This window comes from Gracilinanus agilis, chromosome 2 (assembly GCF_016433145.1).
Source record: "Gracilinanus agilis isolate LMUSP501 chromosome 2, AgileGrace, whole genome shotgun sequence".
Lineage (NCBI taxonomy): Eukaryota > Metazoa > Chordata > Mammalia > Didelphimorphia > Didelphidae > Gracilinanus > Gracilinanus agilis.
Genome location: NC_058131.1, coordinates 48,676,740 through 48,703,914, shown reverse-complemented (window position 1 = coordinate 48,703,914; position 27,175 = coordinate 48,676,740). Strand labels below are relative to the sequence as shown.

The 27,175-nt window shown below is 40.8% G+C and overlaps 1 protein-coding gene across 1 annotated transcript in view; it reads left to right on the top strand.

Annotated features, from left to right (window-relative positions):
• Window positions 1–27,175, top strand: part of TANGO6 (transport and golgi organization 6 homolog) — a 214,771-nt gene that overhangs the window by 47,085 nt on the left and 140,511 nt on the right. Inside the window, exons 8-12 of the mRNA XM_044663151.1 lie at window positions 3,907–4,019; window positions 8,432–8,608; window positions 14,122–14,248; window positions 15,454–15,642; window positions 19,156–19,290. Coding sequence (XP_044519086.1) covers window positions 3,907–4,019; window positions 8,432–8,608; window positions 14,122–14,248; window positions 15,454–15,642; window positions 19,156–19,290 — 741 coding nt within the window. The remainder of the gene's footprint in view (window positions 1–3,906; window positions 4,020–8,431; window positions 8,609–14,121; window positions 14,249–15,453; window positions 15,643–19,155; window positions 19,291–27,175) is intronic.

The window sequence follows — 27,175 nt, the reverse complement described above, 5'->3', positions numbered from 1 at the left end:
AAATCTGTGTCTCTTTCTTCACCTTAAGTCTGTCACCTCTCAGGAATTGGGTAACATGCTTTATCCTATGCTCTCTGGAGACGTGCTGATAATACTATTAATAAGAATGCTATAAATTTTGTAAAGTATTGTCAGGCAGCCAAGTGGATATAGTGCCAGGACTGAGGAACATTTGAGTTCAAATTCTGACTCAGTTACTTTCTAGCTGTGTGACCCTGAGCAAGTCATTAATTTCTGTTTGTCTCGGGTTTCTCATTTGTAAAATGTGGATAATAACAGTTACCTACCTTCCAGGTATGTCATAAGGATCAAATGAGATAATATTTGTAAAGTGCCCTGTGAACCTTAAAATGCTGTGTAAATGCTAGCTATTCTTTTATCTCATTTTATCCTTACGGCATCTTTGAGATGTTTTACTGATAGGAAAACTTAGGCAGGTAGGTTAAGTCACTTGCCCAGGGTCACAAAACTAGTAAGTGTCTGAGACAGGATTTGAACTCGAATCTATGACCAGTGCTCTTTCTACTTTGCTACCTATATGTCTCTAGGATCAGGTCAGAGGGAAGTCAACCTCTTCCCCAACCCCTTTCTCTATGTTTGTATTATTTTCTTCTTGTATATCCCCATTGTTGTGAGAGTTTATTTAGCAATTAATTTAGTAATAGTGTTGGACCTAGCAGGAAGGGCTGGAGGATTCCAAGATGGAATGAAGGAGCAGGAAGTAGGGCTTGTGCTCTGAGAGGGACTCCATTAATGGTTGGGGACATAACTGTTGCTAACCCTGAGAGATGTCAGAGTTAGGGAAAACTGCATCCAGATTCCCTGGGATCCTGAGAGGTGGAGGCTTTTAGCAGTGGACAACAGACCTGCAGAGCTGCACCAAGTGGGGAAGTGGTTTGTGATCTGGTGGACAGAATTTCAAACTCACTCTCCCTACCTGGGTACCTTGGATCACCTGGTGGAGTTGGCTCTTGGCATCCTGTGACTATCCTTGGATTTACCGTGAGACCCCAATTGAAAGCCATCCTCAGGCCCTTTAGCTGAGCTGACCAAACCTGGCTGAAACCAGGTTTGGAGGAGCTTTCCCTGTGACTTCAGTACTGCTTCCTTTGGGCCCTGCCTGGCTTAGGTCAATAGGATAGTGTAGTTATGTCCTTCCCTGCCCCTGTGGTTTGCCCTTAGGTTTCAAGTGTAGAATCCCCTATCCCATCCTTTATTTAGTTACCCTCAATTAAACTGTATAAACTTTACTTTTGCCTGCTGGTTCCATAGGCCCTGGCCTGGGTGAGCTGGGTGACCATTGGGCCAACTGCCATTCCTGTGTCAGTTAAAAGCTTGATCTCTCTATCCTGGTTGAACCCTGGTCTCGCTATCCTGGTTAGTCCTGTCTCTTCTTCAACCCAGTGTGGACCCACAAACCATTTAGTTACATTTAATAATAATAATCAACATCCCTGGTGCCTCACCATTACACCATTTATGAGAGAGAGAAAATCCTGCCCCATCTTTCCACCTTTCTATACTAGTACATTCCTTTTATCTTATGTTCTCTTTACATTCTTCAGATACTTCAAAACAGCTTATTCTCAAGACCTCTGATTGTCTTTACTTAACTGACTTATTACCTTTTGAAGATATTATGATTTACTAAAGACACCTGTTTCTTCCTCTGCATTAGAATGTTAGCTCTGCATCATCATACATATACCCTTTCTAATGGCTCAATTCTGGTCTTTTTTTTTTTTTTTAATCAGGAATCCTTTAAATGTACATAAAGTTATACTTAGCTTTCTAGGGTAGATTATTTTTGGCTCTAAGCCAATATCTTTTGCCTTTTGGAATATTATATTCCAAGATTTCCTCTCATTTATAGTAGATCAATGATACATGTAAAACCCAGTGGAATTGTGTGTCGGCTAAGAGGGGTTAGGGGGACTTGGGGAGAGGGAAAAAACACAAAACATGTAACTATGGGAACATACTCAGAACAAAACAAACAAACATAAATAAATAAATGAAATTGAAAAACTAAAAAAAAAATTAAAAAAACATGCTAATCATTTATAATTGAAGCTATTAGGTCTTATATGAGCTTATCTGGTTCCTTAGTATTTTAACTACCTCTTTCTGACTACTTATGGCATTTTTTTTTTAACCCTTGTACTTCGGTTTATTGTCTCATAGGTGGAAGATTGGTAAGGGTGGGCAATGGGGGTCAAGTGACTTGCCCAGGGACACACAGCTGGGAAGTGGCTGAGGCCGGGTTTGAACCTAGGACCTCCTGTCTCTAGGCCTGACTCTCACTCCACTGAGCTACCCAGCTGCCCCCTGGTATTTTTTCTTTGACATGGAAGCTCTGGATTTTGTCCACAATGTTCCTGGGAGTTTTCATTTCAGAGTGATTGATAGATTCTTTATATCTTCACTTTGCTGTCTGGCTTGAATAGATCTGTGTACTTTCCATTTATGATTTCTTAAAATATGGTATCTAGGCTTTAAAATTTGATATTTATATTATTTATTGGTTTTCATGGAGTCCAATGATTAAGTATCTCTTTTATCTGCTTTCTAGGTAGGTTATTATTGATATCAGGCACCTTATATTTTTTATTTTTTTAAATCCTTTGATTTTCTTCCTGTAATGCTTTATGAATCATTGATTTTTATTTGGTCTTTTCTGGTTTTTAAGAAATCTATTACTTGTGTAAGCTTTATCATTATCTCTTCTTTCCTTTCTGATTCTTTTCTCCTTGGCTTTTATTTTTTCTTATCTCTTGTTTCATTTTTTTTTAGTTATTCATGTGGTTTTTGTGGAAAATCTATTTTTCCCCTTTAAATCCATGCTTATAATTGCTATGGAGCTATGATCTCCAAATTTGGATTTGCGAGCATGTTTGGATCTTTAATAATTTTTATAGAAGTTGGTATCTTTTTCTACTTGCTCAACTCTATCTTTAGTTCTTGAATTGGGGCTTTGTGCTAAGGTCAAGCTCTTTCCCCCATAAACCTTTTATGTGGGGTGGTTGGTGCTGCTTCGTCTCATCCTGGATCCTCTGGATTCCTGTGCTAATCTCCACCTCCCAGAGGTAGGGCACTGGATCATCAGGGCCCACTATGGGGTCTCTAGAGAGACCCTTGTGTTGTTACTTACCTGGGCTGCTATCCTGGTCTTAATGCTATTGTGCCTCATTGGTCCCTGACATTCCCCCAGTGCTTCCATGGTCCCCATCACCACCATTGGGTTTTCTCCACTCTTTTTTTCCTCCAAACACAGAGTCCCTCAGGCTCAATGAGATTCTAGTACTCTCTGGTCATGCTAGGAGGATGCCAACTTGTTTGCCTATGCTTTTGCTGGCTTTATTGGTGGCCCCTTCTTATAATACCTGTGCACTCCCGAATGACTTCGTTGTATAGTTCTAGGGTAGAAGAAGTCCCTTTATTAGTAGTTTGTAATTGAGTTCCTTGAGAAATCCATTCAGCATCCTGTGGATGTCAGTGTCTTACTGGATTAGGTACATGGGCAGCAGAGCCACCTAGGCAGCTATCTTGGCCAGACCAGAATAAAGAAGAAAAGGTTGTGGTGGAGAGAAGAGAGAGGAACAAAGAAGTTGGGGAACTTATTAAGTTCCTGATTTTACTCAATGTTTTTTCTAGTAGTATGCAAGAGAGGATGTTGCCTATTTAGTCTCCATGTGCTTGGCCTCGTCCACTATTCTGGGCTGGCCTTTCTGTTGGGGAGTCCTACAGGCTCCAGCAAAGGCTCCTGGGCCATTCTGAGGCTTTAGGACTTCAGTGTATCAAAAGATCCCATTACACCGTCTGCAGAACCGGGTTCCCTCCTGCCCCACCAAGCTGCTCGTCCAGTCCGACGTGGTGTTTATACCTTTCGCTCTCTTTTCTCCAAAGGTGTTTGTGGTTGGGAACGAGCCTGGATCAGCCTTGCTGGAGTCCTTGTGTCCAGTTCTGGGGATTATTTTTTCTCTCTATTGCTTTACACGGCAGAATGTCTCTCCTTTAAGGTAAGGAACTTGTCTGACCTGGAAAATATCAGAGGCCTACTCTGGTGTAAGTGCACTTGTCTGTGGCAGGAACTGCCTCTCTGTATTGGAGCACACCCCGGAGCAGCCAACCAGGCACAGGGCCTTTAGGAAGCACTCTGTCCGTGCCAGGCCCTGTGCTAAGAGTGGTGGGTGCAAAGATAGTCAGTGGCACAGTCTCTGCCTTCCAGGAGCTCCCAGTCTAATGGAGCGGTCAGGGTGCAAACAACCATGCACACACAAGATGTAGGCAGTGGAAGTGGAAGGTCATCTCAGAGGGAAGCCATTAGCCACAGAATGGACCTAGGAGGACCTCCTGCAACCTGAGGCTGGAGGAAGCCAAGAGACCTGATGAGCAAGGACAGAAGGGAAGGCCTTGGACATGGGGGACAGATATAGTCAGCAGATGGGGCTTGTGTGGGAGGAACAGCCAAGAGGCTGGCATCCCTGGTTTGGGGAGAAGGCTGAGCTGTAAGAAGACTGGAAAGGAATTTATTTTGCATCCTGGAGGTTAAAGGGGGAATGGGTACCTGAACAGGGGTTCCCTGATGGGGACTGACCACTAGGCACAGGAGAAATTGGAAAACACGGTTTTTCTGCCCATTTAAAGCAGGAAGGAATGTTGGTAGCTCATGGGCCACTGGAAATTGTGTTTGCTTTATTCTTTGCCTTGCTAGCAGAGAGGGTGTGGAGTAAGCTCTCCTCCCAGGAAAGGGACTTTACATTTTCTCAGGTAAACATGTCAGTGCTTGGCCAGTGAGAAAGACGGGAATTAAGTGTATGGGAAGAAGGAAATAGAGATTGGATGGGAGCCATCTTGTGGGGAGAAAACCTCTGAGAGAGTTTGGCCAGAGCAGTGGCGGTGTGCTCCTCGCGGTGAAGGAAGTGTCCTCACAGTAATCTTCCTTGGAGTCTAAGTAGACGTGATATCTGATTTGTTTAAAGAGCTCTCACCGAGGGACTTCCCAGTCGTGTCCTTTTAGCTGCAGAGGAAATGCCATCACACATTTGCTGTCAGATTATTTAGCAAGACCGAAGATTCCAAAGGCCAGCCAAAACCTTGGCACAGGTTTGGGAACGGCGATCCCCAGCAACATGTTCCTCCCAGTTGTTCCCATCCAGGCTCATCAAAAGAGCTTAGGAAACACTCGGCGTCCTCTCCTGTCATCCTCACGACGGCTCTGAGCTAGCAAGGGTGGCCTTGGGAAGGTTGTTAAACGCCTTGTACAAGGTTGGACCGAGTCTTTGACCCAGTCCTCCTCCCTTCCCCACGGAGCTCAGGGACAGCCAGACCAGTGTTCATCCCCCCATGCCCTCCATCCCCCACCCCATCCACAACTTTTACCCATTCTGGGGCAGACCAGAAGGCAGAGGCCAGGCCACAGGAAGGCAGGGATGCTGGCCAAGGTATAGGACAGCTTAGCTAACTCTCGGCATGCTCCTGCTGTGGGAAGGAGCATCAAAATGGCAAGAGAAAGTTACTAACTTTACCCAGAAACTAGTTTAAACTCGTTTTGAGAATAGGTGCTGTAGGATCTTCAAGGCCTCATCAGATTGATAGCTAGAATGTACTAGGAAGAGAACCAGGGGCCAGCTAGTGACTCAGGCCTCAAGAGCCAGACCAGGAGATGGGAAGTCCCTGGGTTCAAATCTAGCCTTAGACACTTCCTAGCAGTATGACCCTGGGAAAGTCACTTAACCAAGTTTGCCAAGCCCTTATCTCACTTCTGCCTTGGAACCAATATACAGTATTGATTCTAAGACGAAAGGGGAGAGCTTTTTTAAAAAAGAAAGAGAACTGGACCTGGATTCCATAGACATGGTATAAAATTGAAAACTGACTTTAATTTTATTTTCAAGGCTTAGTCAAACTAGATTTAATATTGCCCTTTGCTGTAAATTTGACTCGGGTCCCTTGGGTCATAATCCTATTCTTGTGATTCTGGTAACCTCGGGTCAGTTGTCTCACAATTCTTATCTTGTAACTGATATCTCCAGGCTTGCAGCTTCACCCAGCAGCCACATTCTGGGCAAAGGCCAAGCTTAATCTCAATCCATCCCCAATGCCCCTTGTCTTCCCTTTGCCTGGTGACCCCTATCACCTTTGTGGCCGAGGGGATTTTTAGAAGGGGTGGTCCAGGGCATGGTGATATCAAACTGGGATCAGAGAACTTTCGCTTTATACGTAGACCCATCTATGAAGCTCCAAATCACTCTTTGTCATCTTGTTAATGGCTAGAAAATACCTTGTCCCATCCCTCACTCAGGGTCTCTGGCGTTATTGAAGTCACATTGACCCACTTTGTTAGTAGATCTGCACTTGCTCTACTAATAAATTGATCGTGCTTGAAATTTTATACCTCAGCCTACTTTGGTTTATATCTGTATCACTGGGTTTGACCAGCTATAAGATTCCTCATCTGTAAAATGGAGAGAATGATAATTGCATGACATCTCCTATAACTGTTGAGAGGAAAGACCTTTATTAATCTCAGAGTATTATATATAAGTATGAATTATCTACTAGACTTTAAGTATCCTGGAAGTTAGGGAGCCATTTTGTATATAAACTTTGTATTTCCTCCTATACTGGCACAAACTTCTGCACAGAGTAAATAATTAATAAAATGTCTGTTAAATAAATGAATGAGTGTCAATATTTCCTCCTTTCCTTTTTTGTTCCTTTTTTTACAGTTAATTTGTGTTTTCACTTAAAATATCATTTAGTTTTTTTCCCCTAACTGCAAATTCTTTCTTTTAAAAAATTTATTCTGTCCTCACTACAACCCTTCCCCACATTGAGCAAATTAAAAAATAATGAAGTCCTCAAAATATACATGTATGGTTGGCAAAACAAGTGACCACATTTAGAAAATATACATCTCTTTCTCCATTTAAAGTTTAGCACCTCTGGCAAAAGAGGAATGTTTTATCTTCAGACTTTGGTCTTCTCATTTTTCATTGCACTGATCAGAGTTCTAAAGTCTGCCAGAGCTGATTTTTGTCTCTAATACTGTATCATTATATAAATTATTATAGTTCTACTTACTTTGCTCTGTATCAGTTCATAAAGATTTCCCAGTTTTCTACGAAACTATTTCATCGTTTTGACACAATAATATTTTATTACACATATATCTCAGAATTTGTTTAGCCATTCCCCAAAAGAAGTTTTCCAGTTTTCGGCTATCACAAAAAGAGTTGCCATAAATGTATTTCTACCTGTCAGTCCTTTTCCTCTTTTTTTTTTTTTTTTTAAACTTTCTTTGTGGCCTTGCAGTGGTATAGCTGGGTCAAAGAGTAGTTTTCTCCTTGGCAATCCCGCTCTCTTAAATCTTTGTTGCATTAGTAGTAGACAATTTTGCAACATTATCATGGTGCTTCCCAATCACAAGTATTAGTCCCATGGAAGATATGTGATTTTATTAAAATATTTGCTTTCTTCCAGAGTACTCTCCTTTCCCAAAATGTAGTACATGTCATAATTGTGTAAGAACATGGGGGGAGGAGGTTATTCAAGTGGAAAAGAATCCATATGTGTCATTGCACTGGCAGTGATATCCCTTCTGAGCTCTCACTATCACTTAGAATCCCTGGCTTCCTTTAAGGTTCAACTCAAACTCCAACCTCCACAGGAAGCCTTACCTAGTATCCTGGAGCCCAGCCTGCTTTGTGGTGATCACCTAACTCAGTGGATATGTATTTTTTTGTATTATATGTCATCTCTGTGACATTCGTAGTATATGCCACCTTAGCAGAGACACTTCCAGATCAGAAATCATGCAGTAAACACGTTTTTAACTGATGGCCACTGGGCTGTTAGGGTCCTCAACAATATTCTCCTGGTCTCTCCAGATGCTAATGACTTCTCCTCCCAGATTATCATCCTATTCCTTGTTATCATATTGCCTTCCCCTTTCCATGTATGCTTGAGATTAGAGACTGGGTTGTTGGGGTTTTTTCCTTTTTTTTTTTTTTTTAACCCTTACCATTCACCTTAGACTCAGTACTGTGTATTGGTCCTAAGACAGAAGAGTGGTAAGGGCTTAGTGATGGGAGTGAAGTGACTTGCCCAGGGTCACACAGGTAGGAAGTATCTGAGGCCAGATTTGAACCTATGAGCTCCCGTCTCTGGGCCTGGCTCGCTAGCCACTGAGCTACCCAGTGGCACTCCCCCCCCCCCCTTTTTTAAACCTTTCTTTGCATCCTCAGCTCTTAGCCCAGTGCTTGACACTTGGTAAGTACTTGATAAATGTTTCAGGATCCTGCAATCTGAAGATGGTGAACACAGCAGCCCTGCCTTGCCAGTAGGTCTGATAGTCTTCGGCTACATTAGCTTATGTCTCAGTACAGTGTAAGAAGGCAGACTCATGCAAAACTGTTATTCCTGCCAGGTCTTTCTGCCAAGAGATCTTGTTGTGGATGCTGGAGAAGCTAGAGAGAAAGGCAGCTCTGGCTGCTCTGAAAGGATTGGCAGGTCTGGATAAGTCGATGCCGTCTCTCCATCCGCTGTGTGAATTCAGAGCTGCCAGTCAAGGCAGTACAATGGTAACCATCAAAGAAACTACTAGGTGAGTTCATCCTTCTCCCTTCCTCTATTCAGAAAACTTAATTTAACCCATTCTTTGGCTTAACCACTAAGGGGAGCCCATAGAAAGGAAACCTTGAACATTCTCTAAATTGTTGTTGTCTTTATTATTTAGTGTCTGAAATTGTTAGCTTTAAGAAAGCCTGGGGAGGATTTGTTTCTAAGAGCCAAGGAACTGGAGGCCCAGGTTACCAGAACCTTGTAGTTCTGCATAGAGGCAAACTCACCTCTCCCATACTCTTCACACTAGTGGATTAAAAGAAAGGGCAGACTTCTATCTGACCTCAACACTACAGGAAACCAAATCTTTCTCCTTGAAGATGATTAAAGTATGTGCAGAGTTAGACTATTCTTGAAGTGAACTGGGTTTTTGTCTGACAGTCTTCATTTGTTCTATTTTTGAGTTCAGAGGAGAATATTATGAGAGTCAGCCTTGCCTGGCATTCACCTAGTGATTTGGAGCTGTGGTCCTGTGCTCAGCCTGTTTTGTGGTGATCACCCAACTCTGTGTGTGTGTGTGTGTGTGTGTGTGTGTGTGTGTGTGTGTGTGTGTGTGTTTTAAATTTTAGAACATCCACATGACATGTATAAGGCTGGCCACCTTAAAATAGGCACTTCCAGATTAGAAATTATGTAGTAAATATGTTCAACAATAGCTCCTATGCTCTTAGGGTCCTTTATCACAACATATTGGCATTTGTTGAATGAAACATTGTGCTCGTGTCCTTATTCCCAAGGTTAATTTGAGACTTTTTTGTGGTTGTGCGAATGAACTCAGAGCATTCGTTCCATACTCTGCCATTTTAGCTCCCAGAAGGAGAAGTTCCCAAGGTTAATCTTGTGACATTTTGAAACACCATTTTAGTTTTAAACAAATAAATCATTGAGCAGAGGCCCAGTTCTGTAATTGGCTAATTTTTGATGAACATCATCAGGTTTTGTGATTGAAATATGTATACATACTGAAATACTTAAAGTGAAATACTTCTTATATTTGTTATCAACAGTTCTTTGAACCATTTTACCTGGACATCCTACTGGATTTGATATAGGAGAGTCTTAGATACAGTTTCTTAAGAAGAAATGTTGAAATCACCAAGCGGTCATAGGGTTCTATTAGTACTGATTGGTGTGAGTGGATTTCCTTGCCGAAAGGGTTAGAATTTAATGAGCAGCTATTGAGGAAATAAATTCCTCTTTTACCACTAGAGGGATATGTGAGGTTTTGTTTTTTTTTTCTTACCATTTATGAAGAATGCTGCTATTTCTGTCACTAATGCAAACTCCGCTAGGGCATAATTCAGGTATCTTAATGGGATAGCAGAAGGCAAGAAGTATGTAATAGTTAGATTTACAGCACCAATTTGATAATAAAGAATTTATAAGTAAAAACTTTATTTAGAGAAATCAAAGAGAAGGACAGTACTAATTTTGGGGGACTGTTTTATTTTTGGAACTACATATAAGCTAATTAGTAGACTTCAGCAACCAGATATTAAAAATAAAGCAACATTTCTTAACTACTTATTATCATGCCCTCTTCTTTTAAATAAATATGTATTAAATTTATTTTTTGCAATTCTGTTACTTCTTAATGATATCCACCCTTCCATAGAAACCTATTCTGAACCTTTAGCCCATAATCTTTCTCCTGAGTAGAGAGAAGGCTACTCCATCACCAGTTCTTTGATGGCAAAGTTGGTTATTGCATTGAGCAGCGTTCTCATGTTTTTAAGTGTTGTTTTCTTTTATATTATTGCAGTCATTATTGTGTGGCTCCTTTCCTTAGTTCTGCTTACTTAGTTCTTTATCAGTTTATCTGTATTCCTCATACTTACTGTTTTTTACGAGCCATTAATGTTCATATGCCATAATTTGTTCAGCCACTTTTCAACTGATGGACACCCACTTTGTTACCAGTTTTTTGCTGCAAAAAAATATCCTGCTACAAATATTTTTGTACAAATGCCTCTTTTTCTGACTTTGATGGTTTAGAATATATGTCCATTAATATGTTAGCTGGGTCAATGACTATATCATGCTTTTTAAAAAGTAATATTGTATTTAGATGTAAATAATGAGAATAATATATAGACATTTGGAAGTGATATAAATACATTCCTATCTTTTTTTAAAATAAATTACATTGGGGAAAATATGAATAATCCAAAGGACTGTGGGCTGAAAAACCAACTAATTCAAAAGCTAAATACCCAGATTACTCATTCTTGGTGTCTTCTCAGAGGATTAGAGATGTTTGTTGGGAGATGTGATATTGCTGAATCAGAAAAATAGCTTAAAATATTATCTCCTGTAGCAAGTTTGGAAAGAGTTGCTCTCATATGTAACAGGGTAAAGAAGACAGGTTCTATGTGTAATTGAATTACACAGCATAGTCCTAATTTGTAGTTCACTCCTCAGCTTCATTCTCTTATTCTTTCCTATATTTAATCTTATCATCATAAATTCTAAGCTAACCTAAGAGTATGGTGGGTATTTCCTCATTAATTACTATAAATTGTAATCATATCTTTCAGACAGTGAAGCTCAAAACCCCATTCCAGTTTGTCCAAGCTAAGTGATAGATTGTTGGAATTAGAATAAGAAAAACTTGAGTTTAATCTTGTCTTAGATGCTTAGTTGTTGAGTGACCTGGGCAACCTTTTTAGGGCTCAATTTTCTCATCTGCAAAATGAGACTAATAATCAGCACCTCTCTCCCAAGGCTATTGTGCAGATCAAATGAGATAATATGTATAAAACACATTTCATAAATTAAAACTATATATGTGTTTTAACTCACTATTATTTATTTGTTTGTTTTTTGTTTTTTAAATCTTTACTTTCTGTCCTTTACTATAGCTCTGAGACAGGAAGGGCAAATGGGGTTAAGTAACTTGTCCAGGATCACACAGCTAAGAAGAGTCTGAAGCTAGATTTTAACCCAACTCCTCCTAATTCTAGGCATAGCGCTCCATCCACTGAGCCATCTAGCTGTCAATCTTGTTTATTTAAAAAACACTTTTCATACTGAAAGCTATATGTAAATATTAATTCTTTTTTTTTTTAAACCCTTAACTTCTGGGTATTGGTTCATAGGTGAAAGAGTGGTAAGGGCGGGCAATGGGGGTCAAGTGACTTGCCCAGGGTCACACAGCTGGGAAGTGTCTGAGGCCGGATTTGAACCTCCAGTCTCTAGACCTGACTCTCAATCCACTGAGCTACCCAGCTGCCCCAATATTAATTCTTGCTATTATTTATTTAATGAACTTGGTGAAACCACCTTTCCTATACAGTGACTCATATCTATCTAGAATTCTCAAATTCCTAGCATTAAGTATGAAAGTTGTTCTCTACTCAATTATTAGTAAAATCATCAATAATAAGCACAATCACTTAAAATATTCTAGCTGTGAAAAAGATCCTACAAACTATCACTCTACCTAGATTTACCTTCTTTCTACTTCTAATAACATTCCCACACTATTCAGAATAATAAATAAAGTCTCTTTGCAAGAATCCTCCTCACCATTATCTTACTCCCTCATGGAGAGGTTGTAGGGACTTGGGACAGAAATCATTGTGCTATTCTCAAGACTCCAGCCGAATTCTACTGAATGGTAGTAACCTCCTTCCTCCTTCCTTTTTTCCTATCATTTAAAAAAATCTTTACCTTCTGTCTTAGTATCAGTTTCTAAAACGGAAAAGTGACAAGGGCTGGACAAATGGGGTAAAGTGACTTGCCCATGGTCACCCAGCTAGGACGTATCTGAGACTGGGTTTGAACTCAGGTCCTCCTAACCCCAGGCTTGGTGCTCTATCCACTGTGCTAACCTAGCTATCCTTTCCTATCCTTTTATTAGGATTTCATATTCACTTCCTAAACTCAACTGATCTTTTCATATTACTAGACTTTAAAAGTATCATTACCCTTTAAGGCAAATGGATTTTAGAGAGGTTGTAGAAGTAGACCACCACACTTTGAAATGCCAATATTGATAAAGAAATGAAGGTCAAAGCAATGAGTCTGATGCCCACCCTCTGGACCTGGAGGCTTTTAGGCCACAGCTCAGGAAGAAATTCCCACCTCTTCTCAACTACTACCTCCTTCCCTGGCAAGTCCTGGAACAATGGACTGCCTCTGTCCAGTCACCACTGACCTCCTCTCAGCTAGAGTGCAGGATAAGTGTGGGCTTTCACAAGGAGACCCTTTTCTGTTCCTGTTTGAAGTACACCATTGTCTCATGAGGAGAACCAAGGGGGGCAACTCCTTGGAAGCTGAGAAGTTAGGGAATTGGGGGAGCCACACACCTGCTTGGCTCCCACCCTGATACCCTTGGACTCCCCTTGGGAGGTGTGCTTCTGATGCATGGGCCCAGGAAGCCTGGAAAGGATTCCGGATCTGGCAAACAGAGGAGGTCAGAGGCAGTGGTAAAAGATAGAGGAGCAGGAGGTGCCCTCTCAGAATCCCCTTTCATCTTCTTTCATTGGCCAAGCTCTCCAGCTGTGTCTCCTCTGCTATCTGATGTACTTCTAGTTCCTATCGAAGCCAAGACTGGGCAGACAGCAGGGGAGAGGAGTAGAGTTAGAGTCAAGAAAAATTAAAGGTTCCTTGTTGTGCTGGAGAGAACAATGCTTTTTTCTATCTGCCTCCAGTCCTCTTCCATCAGCACCCCCACTTTGGCTTCTGTCTCTGCTTCACTTTTATTTGTTTCAGACTCTTATAGGAAGCAATTCCAACCCATTTCTCCTAGGAATGAAAGAGTAGGGGACTGTAGAGAAGGGGATTAAGTAGATAGGTTCACCAAATTAATTTTTTGAGTTTGGGTGGTATAGTGGACTAGAATCAAGAACTTAGCACAAATCCAGCCTCATGCACTTAATAGCTATGTGACTTTGGACAAGTCACTTAACCTCTATCTGCCTCAGTTTCCTAAACTTATAATGGGCATAATAATAGCACTACCTCACAGGGTTTTTACAAGGATCAAATGGGAGTTTATATTATATGCATGTACATATATATGTGTGTACCCATGTGATTGTACATATAAATAAACAAATTTATAGAGAGAGAAAGGGCTTATTAAAACAGTATTATAAATGCTAGCTATTAATAGATGTGTATTTCTTTAGTGTATATGTATTAAAGAGAGAGTGTGAGAGAAATTAGTAAATGATTATGTTTACTGGGCTGTAGCCTGGATCCTGAAAATTAATATCTTAAATTTCCACCATGAGAAATAATAATTACATGTATAGTTCAAAAGGTTATTGAAATTTCCCCCCCAATTTGGAATAATTTTGGATAATATTCTATCTAGAAACAAAGTGTCACTTCATGTGTAGTTCTTTTTTTTCTGTTCCTTTAATATGGAAATGTTCATGTTTGTTAATGCTTGTCAAGTTCCTAGTAATAAAAGAGAAAAAAAATTTTAAAGATGATAGATGAGCCTATAGATGATCCTGCTAGAGTAAATGTTGTCTTGCATTGCAGTGATGAGGACGAAGTTTTATATCAGAAAGTAGCCTCGGAGCAGGGCCAGGTGGAATTTCTAGTGGACCTGCTGTCCCAGAGGCAAGAGTGTGGCCTGGCCGGGGACTTCTTTGTCTGCTGTTTAGAGGTAAGAGTTACATACAGTTCACAAGCATCAGGGTCTTGGGCAAGTCTTGAAATTTCAAGGAGGTGGGAGCCCATGTCATCCCGTGGAGGTGCCCATAATTATGGCTTCCATGCACCAGTACCAGAGTGGCTGTCAGGGAGTGGCAAAGGGGGTTTGTTGGCAACCCTTTATTTAGGAAGGAAGGAGGATGATTTTTTCTTCAACCACATATATCTCATCTCTAACTCTGCCACTCTCCAAGGTTGTCTTTGCTCTACTTTTAGATATGAAACTGGCCCTTAGACGGTGACAAGACTAATTCCTGCTCTTGGTTGATAGAAGGGCCTTTCTGAAGTTAATAGGAGGTTTTATAGCCGTAGAGTCATTCTTGTGCCTTCTCACTGTCGTTTTGTCAGGGATTCAGAGAGGAGCTATAGAAGCTTAGCCTGTCTTGGATCCACGGAGAACCTTTGCCATTCCTGCTCCTGAGAGGAGGACGAGGGCTCCCCCTCCCTTTCCTTTCTCTCAGCTGCCTGCTTGTGCCCTGAGATTTTACTTGGGGCTTACACTGATAACCCAGAGCTCTGGGATCCTTACTAGCTTTCTTCCTGCTCTCCCTTCTGCCTTTCCTCTGGAAGGAGGAAGCAGTGTTCCCTGGAAAGGCCTCCATGGAGTGAGAGAATGAAAGGCCTCTGGGGATGGTGACATTGCTTCATTGCCCAGGGGCTCCCTCCCTTGTGTGTGGCACAGCCTTCCTAGCACCTTGGCTTCTGCATCTAGCCAGCTGTGTGTTTTATTTCATTCTAGAGATTTTGTTCTCAGTCATTTAATCTAGACGGGGCCTTAGCTGCCCTGAAATCTAAGGTTTTACTCCTTCCAGAGGGGTTTGCATTTTGATAAGTGGTTCTGGAAGAAGGAATCAGTTCCTAATGGTGGGCATGAAGGCCCTAAGGTTTTTTGTTTTGGTCTCAGAGGTCCACAAGTCAACGTGGTATTTCTTAGAACCTGGCCAGAGGCTGAGGGAGCATTTTAACAAATATCCTTCAGGGAGTCCCAGGAAGGCTAAATGATAGATTATACAATATTGATATATTGAGCAGGTGATGTAGTCCTAGGGCTATTGGCATAATTATGTGACTCTCCATTGCAGATTAGGTTTAATGGCTCTGAACCCTTGTTTCTGTAGGCATTTTCTGTCACTTTGTCTTTTTGATCTGCTCTTGCAGGAGCTGACACAGGTAGCGGTGGAAAAGAAAGTCAAGATCCCCCCCAGCCCCATCTCCCACACAAGCCTTTTGGCCCTGGAAGACCAAAGTTTCCTTATTGAAGAGCAAGAGAACAAGCTGCTTCTCTTGCAAGTGGTAGCCGTCCTGTGTGAGAGAATGTCCGAGACTATTTTCACCAGCGTCACCCAGGTGAGTTGGACCTGGACCCTGGATGTTAAGCTGATGCCTGTTGGCCTGTTTTGTAATGAAAAGTGCACTGAATGGGGGTGGGGAAGTCAGACAAGCTTTCCCTCTATGAAACTGGCAGCCAGTCATTTCTTCTCTAAAAGGAGTGAATAATCCTGGCACCAACCAAGGCACAGGGTTGTTGTTAGGAATGTTGAATAAAACCACAAAATAACATGTAAGTGTGAATTATTGTTTTGGTTCCTAAGTGTAGTTTAAGAATCTGATTTCTCTTTATCAATAATGACAAAAATAAGAGTATTTTAGGTTTCAAAATGACTTTTCTTCCTCACATTACGTCCACTCTATCCTATGACATTTGAAAGTGTTCCAAAGAAATGTTTGGGCACTGTGCTACTTTGTAAGCCTGTATAAAAAGTTTACCAACTGGGGGAAGCTGGGTGCTCAGTGGATTGAGAACCAGGCCTAGAGAGAGGAAGTCTTGTGTTCAAACCTGGCCTCAGTTACTTCCTAACTGTCACTTAACCCCTATTGCCTAGCCCTTGCCACTTTTTTACCTCAGAACTAACACACATTATTGATTCTAAGACAGAAGGTGAGGGTTTAAGAAAAAAAAGTTTACCAATCTAAGTATATATTTGTAGAACCCAGAAAATTCTGGTAGCACAGGTAGTAAAGTTATTTTCTCTGAAGAGAGGAGGTATTCAGTGGGTAAGGTGAAGGTAGACTATTTGATACTTTATTTAGTGGTTGAAAGGTCTAGAAACTGGTATTAGATCTCTAGTATGAATATATAATACTAAAATAAAATGAATCTATAATACTTAGCATTATCTTAGTAATAACAGAAGTACAGTAATACTAGCCAAAATGTGAGAATACCTTAATAGAAAGCTATTTTAGTCTCAGGCTGCATTGAGAGAGGCAAAGGTTGCAGGGTAGGGGAAGTTTTCTGTGTTGTATCCAGTCCTGCAGTCCATGTTTTAGGAAGAATAGATAATCTGGAAAGGATCAAATGGAGGATCTACAGGGTGGTGACAAGGTTTAGAACCCCACCATCTGCGTGGGGTGGAAGGAGCTGGAAAGGGGAAGCACTTAAGGTCTGTTGGCAAATATTTGAAGGGCTCCCAAGTGAAAGAAAACTTGCTTTTTCTGCTTGGTTCTAGAAGGGAAAACAAGGAATAATTGGTAGAAATTACAAGAGGCTTATTTTGACTTGAGTTCTGGAAACATGTCCTTATAATTGCATGTGTCCTACAAGGGTGACCCCTTTAGGGCCTGTAACAGAGGGCATTCTTGTTCAGGGAGGTATCAGCTTCAATGGTGACCTTGGAGGCTCTTTAAGCAATGGGCTACCCTCCATTGACTGGAATAAACCATATAGTCCTGTGTGTAAGACCAGGGTTGTTGCTGGAAAATTTCAGAATCCCAGGTTCCTATCAAGACCCCAATATTATCTGTCTACTTCGATAAGCAGTATTTTATCATGTTTCTTGCTGGGAAATTTGTAGCCACCTTCCAACTCTTACACCTTTTGCCTCTCTAAAGGGAATAATATTGATGGTTTCTTCTCCAGACACACATCCTCTGAATTAACTAATTCCCCCACAGGTGATTTTCTTCCCTATTACATTGACATGAACTCTCTAGAGATGTTATTACCCAGAATGAAGATCTTTGTCTCAGAGTATATGCTTCTGGAAATGGAAACAGCTTAACCCTGTTATAACCTGAGCCTATGCATTCATCCTGAACTCTATAAAAGAGTAGTAGCAATAGGATGATACAAAGGGGGGCTTTCTCCCTTTCCAAGGACAAAACTCCTTCCATGTTATATCACTTATGGATTTCTCTAATTCATTCAAAGCATCATCATCACCTTCCTACTCTTCTCCATCGGATACTCATGCCCTTCCTGCCATGAGGTGGGACTCCTAGGGCTTCACAGTATTAAAAATCACCACCTGCTACTGAGTCAGGCTTTCAGGAAAGACCTCAAACAAGTCTAATCACAGGGGACCTCTATTAGAGACTGATATTCTTCCTGGACTCGCTCCCAAAGGCTAGCATATCCAACTAACTCATACTTTCCTCATTCCAGTATCTCTAAGCCTCTGCCTATGGAAGCACTAATCTTGTTCCTTCTCTCCAACTGTCTCTTTCTTCCATTCACCTCTCCCCTCCCCAAACCCGTGTCCACTTCATATCTGGCTATTTTTTCCCATGTGCCTTTTGGCATGTCTACTCCATAATAATAAAATTTTCTTTTAAACCTCTTTCTTTCTCACTTTTTCCATGTTCTGGTATTCACTGAGACCTGACTCCCCTGATAACATAGCATCCCTCAACATGTTTTCACTGGTTATCATGGGAGATGAGCATATCTCTTGCTCCCTAATGTCCCTTCTAGACTCTCCCTCATCATTCAGTATCATCTCCTTCCTTGAGATTCATACTATCCACCTTTATTACCCAGTCCATATCATGGAAGCCATTATTTATCCACCACTAGAATATTCTCTTTCTCTAGTCAATGAATTTTGTGTTTTGGTTCATCACATTTCTCTTCTCTCCTAATCCTGCCCTCATAATAGGGGACTTTGACATATGTAATAATGGTCCCCCAATTATGCCTACTTCCTAATTTCACAGTCTCCTCATTTCCTATGACCTACTCCTCTGTTCCATCTCAACTACACAAAGAGATAATCACAACTTTGAGCTGGCCATTCTCCACAATTCCACTTCCATATTAACAAACTGTGAAGTTTCTTCATCTTTTTGGAGGTAGAGAAAATAACAAAATAGCCTGAGCCAGTCTTGCCTCCAGTGATTAATGTTCTTGGGTTTATTGAACATTGGTCTATGATTTTTTTATTGCTTTTGTTTTAAAAGTATTAATCTTTTGTCTCATACCTCAAGGGCTCCAGGGCACACATAAATTTATGTCTACATTCGCTGATCAGAATTGTACCTTTATCTTGAAATTTTGAGGAAGTACAGGTCCAGATAAACTTTAAAGGGGTTTTGATAATAAGGTTTATGGTGTCTAACCTACCTTGAGATGACAGAGATGATTTCATCTTTTAGTTTAAATTTCTTGGTAAAATTGGCTAGGCAGCAAATGAAATGAATGACTGTTCAATATGTTAAATATGATAAAGTTTAGTGTTACATAAAAATAAAATATAGCTCGTATATACCCTCATATTTTGCAAGAAAGGCCTGAACCAGAGTCATTTTGTAATAACTCTTGTTAATACTTTAACAGCAGACCACACTCTAGTTACAGAGTTCCTGGCATGGAATAATTGCTTTAAAAATGCTTGTTGACCTGACCCCTTACATGCTTCCACTTGATAGTCCATTGTCTCAATTGTTCTTAATTGTTTTTTACATAATATCTTTTTGCTTAATAGCATTAGTAGGTTGTATCTGCCTTTTTTTTAACTTAAGAGTTTCAGGAATTTTTCTTTTTTTACTGGCCACTGATTCTCAATTTCTTTTCTGTGGCAGGTGGTAGAATTTGTAGCAGCAACACTGAAGAGAGCATGTGTCAGCTTAACCCAAGAGGCAGAGAGTTCTGTGGAAGCACAGACTTTGAGTATGTCAATGGGACTGGTGGCTGCCATTTTGGGAGGGGCTGTTCAGGTAAGTTGTATAAATTAGGATAAGTTATTTGGAGGCATAATGGGAGGGAGGAATAGTATGACTTATTTCTCTACCCTTACCAGGAATGGGAATGGATTTGTATCTTGGGTGAACATCCCAACCCTTAAAAGAATTTCCTACAAGCTAAAGGGGTAGGAAATCCATCCTATTTCTTGGAGACTTCATTTGATCTCAGACTGTCACCTGAAAAAGAATGTGAGAAAGTAGAATAACTTGAAATCAAGAGACAGGGGGAGAGGGGTGGCGTTTGGGAGGGTTCATTCCAAGGTAAGATACTTTTCACCTATGGTCCAGTGTAAAAATAATTATTGGGTGAGCAGTGCAAGGTGTAAGAAACGCTAAAGAGACTATTACTTATTAAAAATAAACTGTTTATTTAAATATATAAGGGAAAAAGGATTTCTAATTCTAACTCCACCCAAATAAACTCCCCTTTTCCTATGGTTCACAGGCTACACTAGTCCTCCCTGATCTAACTAACCAAATTTATACTATTCTAAATAAACCTAACTACTATAACTCTTAACTTCGCCTTTAAGTTATAAAGATAACCAAGGCTAGCTGGTTGAGTTGCCACAAGAATTAAGTTAAGACTCTGAGCCTTAACAGACTCAGAGTCCAAACCAAAGACCAGGTTTTGTTTGATCTTTTCAGAGTTTAACCAATCTATAAACAGTAACAGATAAATGAATAGTATTTCCCAAATTGAAAAAAAAAAACAATACTCCCCTCCTTCAAGTCTTTCACTCAGACAAAGATAGAGGCAAAGATGTTACCTTCTCCAGCCCTGAGAGAGAAAAGAAACCTGCGTGTGGCTCTGTCAACTGCCAGAAGCCCACTTCTAGGATGCCACACCCAGAGCATGTAACTGTCATAGAAATAACAATTATAACTGCCAACAGCTGAAATTAACACTCTCAGCTCTATTTGAAACTCCGATTCTTCCTCCAGCAGCTTCTCCACTTCTTATCTCTAAACTCATAAAACAATACTTATTTTCTAATATCATCCTTATACCGGTCACTTACTCTTTCAGCCTCAGTTTGCTTAGCTGTTAAAAGATAGCTTGGCATTATAGATAAATCATGAAGATTTGGGCTAAGGTTCTACTTCTTTCATATCTGTCTTTGTGACTCAGTAGAGGAAATTTCCCAATCTAGGAGTTCTCTATGCCAGCAAAAATATAGAGCCAAGACCCATTTCTGTCCCTGAAATGGGAATAACAATAATACCTGTACTCTTTACTTCCCAGAGTTGTTGTGAGGAAAGCACTTTTGTTTTTTGTTTTGTTTTTTAATTTTTATCTTCAGTTCCAAACTTTTTATCCCTTCTACCCCTCCACTCCCTATTGAGAAGGCAAGAAATATTATACATATGAAATCATGCAAAACATACTTACATTTTAGCCATGTTATAGGGTTGAGAAAGCAAGAAAAATAAAGAAATGAAAAACATACACTTCAATCTACAGTCGGACTTCATCTGCTTTCTCTTTGGGGGTTATAGCATTGTTCATCTTGGATCCTTTGAAATTGTCTTAGATCCTCGCATTGACTAGAGCAAGCTAAGTCTTTTACAATTGTTCATTGTTATAGTATTGCTATTACTGTGTAAGTTTTCCTAGTTCTGCTTGCTTCATTTGGCATCTGTTCATTTAAGTCTACCCAGATTTTTCTGACCCCCCCCCCCATCATTTCTTATAGCATAATAGTATTCGATCAGTCACCATTCCCTGTGATGAACATCCCCTCAATTTCCAATTCTTTGCCACCACAAAAAGAGCTGCTATAAATATTTTTGTACACTTAACTCTTTGGTGTACAGACTTAGTAGTAGTATTGCTAGATCAGAAGCAGAGTTTTATATCCTTTTAGATGTAGCTTCAAATTGTTCTCCAAAATGGTTTGGATCAGTTTACAACTCCACCAAAAGGTCATTAGAATCTCTGCTTTCCCATATCCCCTCCAGCATTTGTCATTTTTCTTTTCAGTCCTATTCAGTCAATCTGATGGGTGGGAGATAGTACCTCAGAATTGTTCTAATTTGCATTTTGTTATTTTTTAGTGATTTAGACCATTTTTTTCATATGACCATTGATCATTTTGATTTTTTCTTCTGAAAACTTCTTGTTTTATCAATTGGGGAATGGCTCTTATTTTTCTAAATCCCCTAATACAGTGATGGACAAACTTTTTTTTTTTTAAACCCTTACCTTCTGTCTTGGAGTCAATACTTTGTATTGGCTCCAAGGCAGAAGAGTGGTAAAGGTAGGCAATGGGTGTCAAGTGACTTGCCCAGGGTCACACAGCTGGGAAGTGTCAGAGGCCAGATTTGAACCTAGGATCTCCTGTCTCTAGGCCTGGTTCTCAATTCACTGAGCTACCCAGCTGCCTGGGCAAACTTTTTAAAGAGAGGGCCAAAGGAAAGGAAATGCTCAGCTGTCAGTCTGTTTCTAAGGCAACTCTTTCAAAGTTTCATTATATTGTATCCTACTTATTGTATTCATCAGATTAGGAATGATGTCCCGCCCCTGGATAGAACATTTCAAGGGGCCCACATCTGGCCCGTGGGTCGTAGTTTGCCCATCACTACCCTAATATATTTGAAAAATGATGTTCTTAAATTTTTTCCAATTTACATTTTAAAACAATTTTTAGCATGTATTTTTTAAAATTTCAAGTTATAACTTCTGTCTTCCTCCTCCATTGAGAAGGCAAGCAGTTTACTACTATAGGTGATACATGTACATTCATGCAAATCATATACATTTGAGAAATGAGAACTTAGAGAAATTCATTGTAAAAATTCCACCCCCCTCCCCCCAGTTTCTTGCTTTCCTTCTAATTTTGGTTGTATTGGTTTTGTTTATATAAAAACTCTTTAATTTAATGTAGTCAAAATGACCCATTTACCTCCCTGTTGTCTTTTATTTGGTCAGGAACTCCACCCTTTTCCAAAGATCCGACAGGTATTTTTTTAGGAAAGTACTTTGTAAACTCTAAATAACTCTATAGATAGGAATTATTTTGCTTTTGTTTTGCCCAATTTTCACACTTAAACACAAACTGTTTTGGAAGTGATGTTCTGCTTCAATGTATGTACAGGCTTAATGGCATTTGCTCTGGAGGCCATCTAGAACCCAGCTCCTGTTCCTTTCATTGCTGTTCAGAGACAACTTCAGGCAGAGATACAGACTTTCCCAGCTGAGCACTGGTGCTATTTTCACATTCAATGTAATGTAGCTGCTCAGGCTTTGTTTCCAGCCACGTTCAAGGATGAGTGTGCCTTTAAGATGCCTAGACATGTGATTGATCAGTTAATTGCATATGTGTATTAGCATAGGAAACTGCTATGCAGAGACATTTTAATGCAAGGAATCTTAAATCTGACTTGTAATCAGATTCTCCTGGAATAAACTCAGCAATCAGCCTAGAGTTCTCAGTCAGTGCAATAATATTCATTTTTGAAGATTCTGATTCTCGAACTATTAAGATTTGCTTTAGTTTGGTTCAGTAAGCATCCATTTAAGCACCTTCTATATGCAGTGGACCCTACTAGGCACTAGAGATTCAGAGATGAAAAATTATGTCATTTCTGCCCTCGAAGCATTTATAATTCATTAAGGAAATGAATGAATGGAAAGCATACAAGTACAAAAATGATAGTCTCTGCTCTAGAGGAGATTACATTCTCATTGCGGGGGAGACAGTACATATAGGAAGATCAACTACCGAGTGGTCCTTTGGGGGCAGACAGGAAAGCCTGGGGATCCTTAGGGTTTATTGGCAGGGCAGATGACAAAGACTGTGGGTATGGGGGGACATATCAGCAGGGCAGATGGTAAACTTTGTTGGTCTTTAGGAGATGGTAGCAAGGCAGCTGAAAAGAGAATAAAACATACACACAGATAATCATAATTCTAGTTAGAATGTGATAAATACCATAGCCAAGCTCAAATAGGGATATATGAAATTAGAGAGGAAAGAACCACTTTTAGCAGGAGGAGATGAAAAAAGGAGCAGTGGGATCCAGGGAGAGTGGTGGATTTTTTTTTTCAACCCATACCTTCCATCTTAAAGTCAATACTATGTATTGTTTCCAAGGCAGAAGAGCTGTAAGGGCTAGGCAGTGGGGGTTAGGTGACTTGCCCAGGGTCACACAGCTAGGTCACATACCTGAGGCCACATTTGAACTCAGGACCCAGTCTTTAGACCTGTCTTTCAGTCCACTGAACCACCTAGCTGCCTTGGGGTACTGGGGGGGGGGGTAGTGGTTCTTGAAGAGAATTAAGCAGGTAGAGCTAGGGAGACAATACATTTCCTTGGTGATAACCTGTATAATATTTCCCTACATTTTATTCTATTGGGAAAAGGTATTACACCAATTTCTTTTCTCTCTTGGCCATCCTCCACTCAGCTGCCAGAATGATTTTTCTGAAATGCATGCTTGACCATTTTCCTCCTCTACTCAAGAAATTCCCCATGACTCTCTATTTAAAATACCTGCAGAATCAAAGATAAATCTCTCTGTTTAGCATTGAGAGCCCTTCACAACCCGACCCCTTCTTACTCTTCCAGTCTTCATAACACTTTACTTCCCTCCCTTCCCCTCTATTATACTGGTGTCATTCCTGGTCATCTCTCACAATGCTCTGTTGTCTGCCTCTTGACGTCCATGTGCTTGTATACCAACCCCTTTCACCTCTGACTCCCAGGCTCCACTCAGGTCTTACCTTGTGCCAAAGCTCTGCCTTAATACTTCTTGCTTGTGGTCCCTTCTCGGTGAAATTCTCTTCTATTTTTACTCTAGATGTATAGTAAATACATGTGTCTATTGACAGAGTGAAAAGAGAAGAGAATTTCACTGGAATATGTGTGCACACACACACAAACACACACACACATATCTGCATTCATGTCTATGTGTATCCACATAGTATATATGCACATAGTTCCTGTGTGTTGTCTCCCCCATTTGTGCTTTGAGGACAGGGACTCGGTTGTTGCCTTTCTTGTATCCCCAGTGCTACCCAGAGGAAGCAGCTAATAAATGCTTGTTGAGTGATTACTGGAGCCAGACTTTCCTCTCAACTGCTCAGCATTCTTTGCTTTGCATTTTTCCTGGAGAATGGGCCCTTTTAATCTTTTAGTTCAATTTTGGGGCTTCCATTTCAGTTCCCAAAGTCATCCATGGAGTAGATCCACAATTTAGATAATGACATAATTACAGGGCCAATGTTTTCCCTTGTTTGTTATATTTTTGGTGAGAGAGGGATTGTGAGAGAGAGAGAGAGTGTGTGTGTGTGTGCGTATGTATGTGTGTATTTACCATTGAGTTGAAATGGAGTTAATTTTGCATGTGCCAATTTGAACACTTTTGTTTTCATCTTCATAATTGATGGCATACAGAAAAAAGTAGGCCACACACTCTACAGTTCCTTCTGTTGTATTTCTATTTTATTCGGTGTCTCAAGGCAAAACTCATCATTTGGACTCAGTAAGCTAGCCTTAGTGTGCTAGAAGACATCAGTGACCTGACTGAATCAAATGTCTTTTACCTTGCGTGCCCCAATGGAAAGAATGCTCGCTATTGGGTCAATGGGCTTGAATTTGAATCTCTGCTTTGCCACTTGCCTACCTACATGACCTTGTAAGTCATATAATCTCTTTGAGCCACAAGTTCCTCACCTAGTTCTGAAGCTTCTCCTGGCTGTTATAGCTGTGACCTTTTGGTACCCAACTTATCAGCAGGAAGCTGGATTCCCTCGGCTTGGCTCTCACTTTTATTATATATATATATATATGTATATATATATATATATATATATTCTCTTTGACCGCTGATATACACTCTGAAGGGTATCTCTCCAGGGTAATACTTTGCTTCCTGCCTGTTGGGTTGGGGGGTGGGGTGCAGAATTGCCACATAATTCTGAATTTTGTTTTATGGAATATAGCTATCTATATAGTAGAGAAGATTATACTTGACCCCGACTAAGGAATTGGGAGACTAATGGAACAGACTACATCTGAGGCTTTTAGTTTCCCTTTCTAATTTTATTCAATTATGGCGAATATCAGAATTTGGAGAAGGTAGTTACTAAGTAGACTACTTTGAACTCCCAATTAATTTCCTAAAGGTCGGGGTTCCTCCTTGGCAAAAGTACAAAGTGACTGACGTCTTCCTTGTTTCTGTTCCCCAATCTCCTACTTTTTCCCTTCTTAATGGGTCTATCAAATGTTCCTCAATTCTGATGTCCATCCCAGTGTGATTCCCCTCAGGGCTTACTCACTCCACATCAAGACCCACTTGGACTTCTCCCTGGGTCTATTTGCTGTCTCTGGGATACAGAAACTGCCTGATTCATCAGAGAAGTGGCCTGAGCCCAGAGCTCATTAGTGGCAGCTCATCATTGCTTCCTATTTCTGTCCTTACTGAGTGAGGAGGTGGGTTACCAGTCTGCCCTGAGCTGGCCTGCTTCCTGCCAGCCCTGCTGATGCTTCTTACTGTCTCTCCCATCCAAACTCGCTGGATCACCCCCAAAGCACACACGGTGACACCCACCAGCACTCTTCTCCTGGGCAGCTCCTGTCTGATGCCACTTGACCAGAGTTTCTTCATGCTCCTTCCTTCATCTCACCCAGGGGAGGGTTTGTAACATCAAGGCTCTGTCTCCATGGCTCCTAAGTCGTCACAAAGATGACCTGCTTCTCCCAGCTGCCCTGGGTCCCTAGAGCCTCAGGTGCCTGACTGTGTCTGCCGTGGGAGAACATCTGCAGGGATCCAGCCCTCTCTCTATTCCTTCTTGGGCTTTCTTGTCACATAAATATTCTTAATTGTGGCCCATTCTGTATTCCTGGTACCGAGGTAACTAGGGCTAATTTGATAAACTGAGATTTTAATGGCATAATAGATTAATGGAGTCAGGGATTTTTCATGCTTGACTCTAAAAGAATGATTAATTATATGCATTTCATGTACTTTGACAGATTAATGGGGGAAAAGGTCAGGGAATGTTTTAGCGCCCCTCCTTTCACCCGGGCCCCTTCCTACCTTTCCATTCTTCTTATACTTTACCCTCTTTCATCGACAATGACTTCCCTGCCACTTTTGGAACAAGATTTTCTATCTCCTGACTCTATGCATTTTCATTGGCTGAACCCATGCCTAGAAGCAATGCCCTCCCTCCTCACCTTTCCTCCTGGCTTCCTTCAACAGTCGGCTTGACCCCCATCTTTTGTAAGAGGTCTTTCCTAGTCCCCACCTTATCTATCCTCACACTGATAGCACCTTTCCTCTAAGATCAGTCCATCAATCAGCAGGTATTAAGCACTTACTGTGTACCAGGCACTGTGCTAAGTGCTGGGGATCATGTCCCATTGATGCTGTATATTTGTACGTTATATATGCGTATGTACATATAGTAAGTACTCATAGTTGTTTGATGTGACACAATGGATAGAACATTGGCCATGGAGTCAGGAAGACCTGAATTCAAATCCAGCCTCAGATACTTATTAGCTGTGTAACTCTGAGTGAGCCACCTAACCTCTGTCTACCTCAGTTTCCTCATCTGTAAAATACAGATAACAGTAGTACCTACCTCCCAGGATTGTTGTGAGGACTAGATGAGGTATTTGTAAAGCACTTAGCACAGTGCCTGGCCCATGGTTTGTCCATTATCCATCAAAGAGGACCAAAATGACATCGCTCTGTTGGGGTCAGCATACAGGATGTCCAGCTGACCGATCAGACCAATATCGTCTCAGAAGACTCCATCGCAGGTTGGGCACAGAGAGCCCATGTGAACAGTTGAGGTGGAAATGTCCCTGAATGTGCACATTTCACATTTCTTTTGAGCCAC